This window comes from Setaria italica, chromosome IX (genome assembly GCF_000263155.2).
Source record: "Setaria italica strain Yugu1 chromosome IX, Setaria_italica_v2.0, whole genome shotgun sequence".
Taxonomy (NCBI): Eukaryota; Viridiplantae; Streptophyta; class Magnoliopsida; order Poales; family Poaceae; genus Setaria; species Setaria italica.
The window spans coordinates 52,028,291-52,038,085 of record NC_028458.1 but is presented as its reverse complement, the minus strand read 5'-3'; the positions used below and the strand labels follow the sequence as shown (position 1 = coordinate 52,038,085).

The window sequence follows — 9,795 nt, the reverse complement described above, 5'->3', positions numbered from 1 at the left end:
TCTTCCCCCTCCTCGTCTTCTTCTTCATCACCAGTATTTCTAGATTTGCTCTCAAAAGATTATGTGCCAGATGCATCATCACCCTCGCGGATTCATCAAGAACCACCCAAATCGTCATCAAACACATTCTCATCATGCACAAGCATCTCCCAGCCTAGCAGCGGCTAACTCCTCGGAGCTCATGAGTCTAGCGGTTTGTTTCGTGCGAGCCACGATGAATTCTTAGAACGAAGAAAAGAGAGAAAAAATCTTAATAAAAAGAGACTTAGCAAAACTTACGGGAGAAAGAAAAAGAAGCAGCACAGGCACTTTCGCAACAGCTAAACAAGCAGTGGCACGGAAAGCACGAATCTCAAAGCAATGCAAATGTAAGCAACGAAGGTCTCCGAACAAATGAGAATGTGAAAAAGTTACCGCAACCCCTCTATTTATAGGCGTGAAAAGGAGCAGTTTCGATAACCGCGCTCAACGGTAAAAAAGTAAGGGCAAAACTATCAATTCAGCAACCTTCGTGGCGACCTCCGTTCCAGCGCGCGAGGAAGACGTTTTTTATCCTTGATCAAAATCAAATGATTTTTCAAGGGTTCGCCCGCTAGAGTAGGACCTCGCCCACGAGGTGCTGCTGTTGGGGATCTGGATCGAGTATATCAAATGTCACCCTCGCACGCTACCCTCGTTGAACCGCCAGCGAAGGTAAGCAGCGTTTTACTTAAGCATGATTGCAGGAACCAATGTTTGGATGAAGCAAAGGAAGACGCGAAGGTGCAGGGCACCTTCGCTTCGTAGGATGAAGGAAGAAGGTATGAAGGTTCAGGGCACTTTCGCAGGCAGGCGCGGAGGTCCCGGGCACCTTCGCTGTGGAAGACCAAGTTGGGAGGTGCGAAGGTCCTGTGAACTCTCTCGATGAAGAATTCGGCAGCCAACCCAAATTGCTCAAGCGAAGGTGTGGAGAATTGGGATCACGTTGCGAACGTGACCCTGATAGCGTGAATAGCGTGACCCGTTTTGGGTGTACAAGTTGGATTAAGACTCTTTCTTTACTAAAATGTATAGCATATTTCTAGGATGTAGTAGTTGAGTATGGATAAATTTGGTATGTAAAAGTTGGTTGGCCTCCCTATAAAAGGGGAGGCACCCCTACTTTACGAGAATTCACATTTTTTAAGAAATATAAGTCCTAAGAGAGTTTTGTTCCCATTCGTACTTATTTTCTTTAAAAGTGTTGGTGAGGAACTTGCTCCGAACCAATAAGCATCAAGTCCCGTTGACATTGACGACCGGCACCAATTCAACTCGAAAGCGCGGAGATCAATCACGGTGGCAGTTAAGCTGCAGGGAACATGCCATTAATTTGGCTTAGACTTTTGACGAAGGGATCAGAGGCGATAACGCCACTGCTTGATCAAATGACAGTCAACCAACCAGGTTTTAAAACTGGAATTCGTTCAGCTGCAGTATTACAGCTCCAGGGACCAGAGGGCTGCTCGATTTTTTTCCAAAAAGGTGTACCGCTGGATCGAAAGAGCGCCACTGTTCTGTCAGCATGGCCATGTAATGTAACAGTAGCGAGACAAACCGGCCACTCCAACAGCTCGGATCGGCAAAACGGACGCTGCTGCAGCGGCCACAGTACCCGCAGTGGCGCGGGGCAGGATACGGCCAGGGCGCCTGCGTTATGATACCCCGCGTATGTCGGCCCTGCCCCTGCGCGACGACAAGGCCGCGGGGGGGGTGGGGGGGGGGGGGTGAGGCGAGCTACTTTAATCGCCTGAACCACCGGCCGAAGATCCAGAATCTAGATGTGCACGAGGCGCCCAACACTCACAAATCGCAACACAAGCGCTCCTGCTAATCGGGCATTTTGCTCTGTACGTGTACAATCTACGGGGCGGATGGCTGGCTTTGTCCGAGAGACCGCACGTAGTGGACCGTGCCGTGCGGGGTATCTGCGTTCAGAAGTTCAGAAAGCCCATGCTCGCAGGCCACGGCAGCAGTCATCTGACACCGCAAACACCGTGCACACGAGTCCAAGGCCATCGCAGCTTGAACGGCGATTCCTTACGCACTCGCTCGCTGAAACGTTGGCGACGGGAAACTAAAACAACAACAGGAAAAGGCCGCGCTGCACTTGTTTATGAGTAAACAAACCCCCCCAGGAGGGCTAATGGTGGGCTACCGCTTTGTTTAATCCATGGACCCCAACAATCGATGGTGCAAACAAAGCGGCCGCCGCTTTGGGCCGCTCGATCGGGCCCGACCCAGCCCCACGCCGCCGCGGGAACCGGGGGCGCGCGCGGTGCATGCGAGTCGTCAATGCGGTGGCGCCGGGTTGGTGGCTAGCCCCGGACCCGGAGCGCGCCGCGCGCGAGCACCGTGCGACACCGCGGGAGACGCACCATCATTTCCTCCGACCCGCCGCGCTCCGGCCGCGCGGGCTCCCGCAGTCAGTCCCCCCCTTCCGCGTCCTCCTCGTTTGCCGGCCGAGTCGGAGCGGCGGCCGTGTCCGGGGACAGAGCGGAGGCTCGCTCGCGGGGTTCCACCAGGACCGCATCATGGCCGGGTGCCGGACGATCGGCCCATCCCCCTCCCCCTGCGCGTGTTTCCTCTGCGGCAGGTGGGTAGAAGAATGATTCAGGAGGCCGGCGCGGCTGCGATCCTAGAATCCTGGCTCGCCGTGGGGTCCCCCTCCCGACCCGCGGAATTTGCCGGATGCTTGCTTGGTCGAGCGGCTTCGGGGACGCTTGCGCGGCACTTTAGCTTTGTTTTGTTCGCTGGTGTGCGCTGATACGACGGGCATCCATGGTTGGATGTGTTGCACGTCTTCTCGGAGATAAACAAAGACGCCTATGTAGATTGTGATGATGGGTGTCTCACCGTGACCAGGAGAATTTCTCTCTAACCTTACTATTAGTCACAGGGGACAAAAAAAAAATGAATGCCGTGTAGACCACGGGCATAAACACGTCTAATGTACGTCGTACAGTGCTACTACAAAGGTACCACAGCGTACCAAACACTGCAGAGTTTACCCGCAGCGAATCCAGGTCCAAGCGAGGCTCACGCTCTCCACGCTTACCGCACTGTTTCTGACATCGAGGACCCACTACCCGAACAGGCACAGCAGGTATTGTTCCGTCTTCGTGCTCCCCCGATACGGTAAAAGCAGATACAGGCCACCACATGTTTCGGTCACTCTTCCTACTTTTGCCTCGCTCAATGACCGTGTGGACCCGCATGTAGGTTCATACACACTTGGCCTGCGAAAAAGTGCATCCACCATAATTACTCCTCCCGACATTAGTCTGTACTTCCATCAGCATAAAAATCATCAAAGAAAAACTTTATGCATTCAACGCCACATGTATGCTCTGGATACCGAAATTCCCTTTTCGAATCCGGAGGGCTTGCTTCATCAGAGAAAAAGTACCACGGTACTCCACTGTTTCTGCCACATAAGCCCCCAGAACTATCCCAAAATTCAGGATAAGAGCTCAGCTTAGTCACACAGACGCTACAGCAGATGGAGATGGTCTATGACTTCGCAGATTAGTCGACCTGTGAAGGTGTTTTCTTCAAGTGTCACATCTGCGAGTCCTGTATCACTTAATATGTTCCAAACATTCGTTTCAAAAAAAAATATCCAAACACACCAACATGCATCCTACTTCCGATACAATACAAGATCAGTGGCTGCCCTTTACTCCTTCTGACGATCCACATTATCTTCTGGATTGAAGAAGAAAGAGATTTTTAACGAAGCATATTTTTCTCGCATCATCTGAATACTTGACGCGGCACATTTTCCAGTCGTGGGCTACTTTCAAGTTTTAACATTGTCTGATAAATACAAGAACAGAACTGTAGCTGATCCGACACGTGTGCAGGTGATGACTGCTGATGGCACGTACTACTGCAAAACCTTCGGGCCTTGGAAGAAAGAATGCAAAAGGAGCACAATGGAAATCTTAAAAAACTCCCAGGCTGACATACAAAGCAACAACGAAAAGAAAACGAAGGCAAAACAACACACTCTATAACCCACGCTGTCCACCTGCGCTCGGACACCCACTCCACTCACCGCACCCATCCACGGCGATGGCGCCATCCATGGCCGCTGCTTCCACGCTTCTCCTCCCCGTCCTCCTCCTCATCGCCACCGCCAACCACTGCGCCGACGCCGCCGACTCACCCTCCTCCCCGGACGCGGCCGCGCTCCTCAACCTCTCCGCGGCGCTCACGGACCCCTCCGGCTACCTCGCCACGCACTGGACGCCGGACACCGCGCTCTGCTCGTGGCCGCGCGTGTCCTGCGACGTCGCCGACAGGCGCGTCATCTCCCTCGACCTCTCCGGTCTCAACCTATCCGGCCCCATCCCGGCCGCCGCGCTCTCCTCCCTCCCGCTCCTCCAGACGCTCAACCTCTCCAACAACATCCTCAACTCCACTTTCCCCGACGAGATCATCGCGTCGCTCAGGAGCCTTCGTGTTCTCGACCTCTACAACAACAACCTCACCGGCCCGCTACCGGCGGCGCTCCCTAACCTCACCGACCTTGTCCACCTCCACCTCGGCGGCAATTTCTTCTCCGGCAGCATCCCAAGATCCTATGGCCAGTGGACCCGTATCCGCTACCTGGCCCTCTCCGGCAATGAACTCACCGGCGAGATACCGCCGGAGCTTGGCAACCTGTCGACGTTAAGGGAGCTGTACCTCGGCTACTTCAACAGCTTCACCGGCGGGATACCGCCCGAGCTCGGCAGGCTGCGGGCGCTCGTCCGGCTCGACATGGCCAACTGCGGCATCTCCGGGGAGATCCCGCCAGAGGTGGCCAACCTCACGTCGCTCGACACTCTGTTTCTTCAGATCAACGCCCTGACTGGGAGGCTCCCGACGGAGATAGGCGCAATGGGGGCGCTGAAATCTCTCGACCTGTCGAACAACTTGTTCGTTGGGGCGATCCCGGCGAGCTTCGCGTCCCTCAAGAACTTGACTCTGCTGAACCTCTTCCGCAATCGCCTCGCCGGCGAGATTCCTGAGTTCATCGGCGAGCTGCCGAACCTCGAGGTTCTGCAGCTGTGGGAGAACAACTTCACAGGCGGGATACCGCCGAACCTTGGCGTGGCCGCGACCAGGCTCAAGATCGTCGACGTGAGCACCAACAAGCTCACCGGCGTTCTTCCCTCCGAGCTGTGCGCCGGCGAGCAGCTGGAGACGTTCATCGCCCTGGGGAATTCGCTGTTCGGCGGCATTCCGGACGGGCTCGCGGGGTGCCCGTCGCTGACGAGGATTCGGCTGGGAGAGAATTATCTCAACGGCACGATACCGGCGAAGCTGTTCACGCTGCCGAACCTGACGCAGATTGAGCTGCACGACAATCTGCTGTCCGGCGAGCTCAGCCTGGAAGCCGGGAAGGTGTCATCGTCGATCGGGGAGCTCAGCCTGTTCAACAACCGATTGTCCGGCCAGGTGCCGACCGGGATCGGTGGGTTCGTAGGACTTCAGAAGCTACTGCTCGCCGGGAACAGGCTGTCCGGCGAGCTCCCGCCCGAGATTGGGAAGTTACAGCAGCTCTCAAAGGCGGACCTTTCCGGGAACTTGATTTCCGGCGAAGTGCCCCCGGCGATCGGCAGATGCCGTCTGCTCACATTCCTGGACCTCTCGGGCAACAAGCTCTCCGGCCGCATCCCGCCGGAGCTCGCTAGCCTCCGCATCCTCAACTACCTCAACGTATCCCACAACGCACTCGAAGGGGAGATTCCGTCTGCCATCGCCGGCATGCAGAGCCTGACGGCCGTCGACTTCTCGTACAACAATCTCTGCGGCGAGGTCCCGGCCACCGGCCAGTTCGCCTACTTCAACGCGACCTCTTTCGCCGGAAACGACGAGCTATGCGGGGCGTTCCTCTCCCCGTGCCGCTCCCACGGCGTCGCGACGTCGGCCTTCGGCTCCCTCTCCTCGACCTCCAAGCTCCTCCTCGTGCTCGGGCTCCTCGCGCTGTCCATCATCTTCGCGGCCGCGGCCGTGCTGAAGGCACGTTCGCTGAAGCGGTCCGCCGAGGCCCGCGCGTGGCGGCTCACGGCGTTCCAGCGTCTGGACTTCGCCGTGGACGACGTGCTCGACTGCCTCAAGGAGGAGAACGTGATCGGCAAGGGCGGCTCCGGGATCGTGTACAAGGGCGCGATGCCGGGGGGCGCGGTGGTGGCCGTGAAGCGGCTGCCGGCCATCGGGCGCGCCGGCGCGGCGCACGACGACTACGGGTTCTCGGCGGAGATACAGACGCTGGGGCGCATCCGGCACCGCCACATCGTGCGACTGCTCGGGTTCGCGGCCAACCGGGAGACCAACCTGCTGGTGTACGAGTACATGCCCAACGGCAGCCTCGGCGAGGTGCTCCACGGCAAGAAGGGGGGACACCTGCAGTGGGCGACGCGGTTCAAGATCGCCGTGGAGGCGGCCAAGGGCCTCTGCTACCTGCACCACGACTGCTCGCCGCCGATACTGCACCGCGACGTCAAGTCCAACAACATCCTCCTCGACGCTGACTTCGAGGCCCACGTCGCCGACTTCGGCCTCGCCAAGTTCCTCCGCGGCAACGCCGGAGGCTCTGAATGCATGTCCGCCATCGCCGGCTCGTACGGCTACATCGCTCCTGGTACATTCCCTTCACAAATCGCTATCCTTATTTTCTGCTTCACTGTTTGCTATACTCAGCTCACTGTACAGACTTTTCCATGTTACTCCTGTCCAGTGAATTCACTGCAGAAATTTTATTTCAAAAAATCACTGCAGAAATTCTTCCATCTGCAAGATTTTACAATGTCCTGTTTGCTGCCAAATGTTACCTGCATTATTCAATCATGCTAACACTGGTTCTGTATATCATGTGGAAATTTGAACAGAATTTTCTTTCAAAAAAGAAAGAAAAGAACCGAATGGCTTCTGATATGTTTTTACTGTGTCCTACACACCCATTGCATCGTACATCCTCTGACCCTGAACATCTGATAGCTGCGTTTCGTCGCTTTGTCGTTTTTAATGGGGGAAGTGTTGGCTGTGATCTTATGTGGCTTCATTCTCCTGTTTCCCAGAGTACGCCTACACGCTCAAGGTGGATGAGAAGAGCGATGTCTACAGCTTCGGCGTCGTCTTACTAGAGCTCATCACCGGTCGTAAGCCGGTCGGAGAGTTTGGCGACGGCGTCGACATTGTGCAGTGGGTGCGGATGGTGACCGGCTCGAGCAAAGAGGGCGTGATGAAGATCGCCGACCCGCGCCTCTCGACGGTGCCCCTGTACGAACTGACCCACGTCTTCTACGTCGCCATGCTATGCGTCGCCGAGCAGAGCGTCGAGCGGCCCACGATGCGTGAGGTCGTGCAGATCCTGGCCGACATGCCCGGGTCGACGTCCACGTCCATTGACGCCCCCCTCGTCATTGAACCGAAGGAGGATGCGAGCTCGGAGAAGCCGCCTCGACAGCAGGAAGGGCCACACGACTCCCCGCCGCAGCAGGATCTCCTTAGTATCTAGAAGTGCCACCGGAGGAATTGGTCGTGGTGGTACTAGTAGTCCTTTGTAGCATCCAATCCCGCTGTTCTTTCAGTATTTCTTGTGTAGCGTTGGAACGTGGCGGTATGAGTGAGTGTGCAAGAGGTAATGTAACATGTAAGCGTGTTCGGGTAACTAGTTTATTACCACTATCACATAAGGTTGATTAGGCCTTGTAATCTCTGTGTCATGTACAAATCAAGCAATTGGAGCTTCCAGTCCAGCTCTGAAATCCACGGAGGGGGGCTCAAGTCGCCAAGGAAAATGGTTTGAAATTGCTAGTTTCGTGCTGCCAGAAATGGTTCCCCTCTGCTGATCCTGCACTGCACTGCAGGCTAACACCAACGCGCCAACGCCACAGCCCACAGGTCAGGGCCGCGGGGGGAGGAGTAGTACGCACGATTGCTGAGCACCTGCCGCTACGCTATTGCTATCCCGCACAGCGGCACAGGAGCAGCGCTGCCGCTGCTGGCTCAGTTCCCGCATGGAGACGGAGACGGGGCGCGTGCACGTGAAGGGTCAGTTCCGCCGTGCCCTTCTCTCTCTCCGGCCTGCGGAGGTCAATGACAGGTGGGCTCACGCCCATGGGCTTCAGAGTTTGAAACATATGTCACCACACTGCTTGCTCTACGATGTCGTCTCGGTGGCTCTGGCCGCCAGGGCGCTCGCTTCGCTTCGTTTCATCTGATCTGGTCGTGCAGCGGCAGCACCCGCTGCGGCGTGTTAGTCCAAGGCTCCATGCTGCGGCACTGTGACACTGTAACTGCTGCTAGAGAGTGCAAGAGTGGCCCGGGCAGAGGCAGCACACCGCGTGATGGGGTGACTGACTGAACACGTAGTCGGAGCTGTGCAGCGCGTACAGTACCAGGGCAAGGAGGCCGCGACGGGAGTGCGCTGCCACTGTTGCTATCCTGCACCGCGAGGCGAGCGAGCGCGGCGAGATTCGTGCGTGCGTTCCAGCTTGTATATCGTATTGTATGGTCAGGTCATTTGTCAATCCTTTGTCACGGGGTCACACCACGGCCGTACGGGAGAAGAATCTCCTCTCGTCTTCGCAGTGGAGACCCGAGCCACCGAGCGGCTCTCGTCGCGTCTCCGGTCACTGGTTTCACAACTGTGAATCTTCGTGTTTCTTACGTGTCCCTGTCATGTTGGATACTAATTAAGAGTATTAAATATAGTCTAATTACAAAACTAATTGCACAGATAGAGTCTAATTCGTGAGACGAATCTATTAAGCTTAATTAGTCTATGATTTGACAATGTGGTGTTACGGTAACCATTTGCTAATGATGGATTAATTAGATTCGTCTCGCGAATTAGATTCCATATGTACGATTAGTTTTGTAATTAGATCATGTTTAGTCCTCCTAATTAGCGTCAAACATCCAATATGATCCTGATAAAGTTGAGCTTCCTACTGGCAGGTAATAATCCAATGCAATGCACTCTCGAACGCCAGGATCCATGTAAGCTGGTAGTGGGGCCGTTTGCAATCGCCTTCCACCAGTAGCGTACTCCTTCGACTTGGACATTTCCATTTACGGGCACCGTTGAGTGGTTCAGCGCACGGATGTGCACGTATGGTCCACGACAGCTCAACGATTCGACGACGACAAAGCCTAAGACAACAACTAACAATGACACTTGTGGTTGTACCCAATACCGCTTTTAAGGCCACCTCAGAGCAACTCGATCTTGTTACCAACAGGACTTGCATTTGGTGCGTAGAATGGTTCCAGGTGACAGGTGAGTGCTTTGCTTGGATTGGATTGGCCTAGCGAGTAACCATTACTCGATCAGTACCTCTGGAACCTTTTTCCTTAGGAGAGAATTTTAAGACCAGGAGCATGTTCTACAAACTGGTCTAGGAAACAGATTGCGCGTCCCGGTGCCAAAATTAAGTAGCACTCCATCCATCCAAGAAATAATGCGATAAGCAAGGTAGACGTGCATTTTCATCTCTGATTACAACGAATCCGATCAATCATTCATTCAACAAAGTGAAAACTGCCGCCCACAATGTGTTACATCTGTACATAGACACATATGTACACAGTTCAATCATTGAGCTGTGCATCCATTGGTGTGGCTCACGCAGACGCATAGACGGCAGGGCATCGAAGACAACGGCCTAGTATAGGACACGCCAGAGCTAGAGGCCACCGTATACTAACCGATCTACTAGCTAGACGAGTAGATGATGAATTCATGGATGGGGACATGGAGCACGCAGCTAAGGACGGCCG

The 9,795-nt window shown here is 55.1% G+C and overlaps 1 protein-coding gene across 1 annotated transcript; it reads left to right on the top strand.

The window, feature by feature from the left end:
• The first annotated feature begins 4,019 nt into the window (after window positions 1–4,019).
• Window positions 4,020–7,827, top strand: LOC101773368 (leucine-rich repeat receptor-like serine/threonine-protein kinase BAM2). The gene is made up of 2 exons (XM_004985055.3): window positions 4,020–6,652; window positions 7,089–7,827. Exons 1-2 carry the CDS (start codon window positions 4,096–4,098, stop codon window positions 7,526–7,528), a joined length of 2,997 nt encoding a protein of 998 aa, XP_004985112.1. The 5' UTR covers window positions 4,020–4,095; the 3' UTR covers window positions 7,529–7,827.
• Window positions 7,828–9,795: the final 1,968 nt, after the last annotated feature.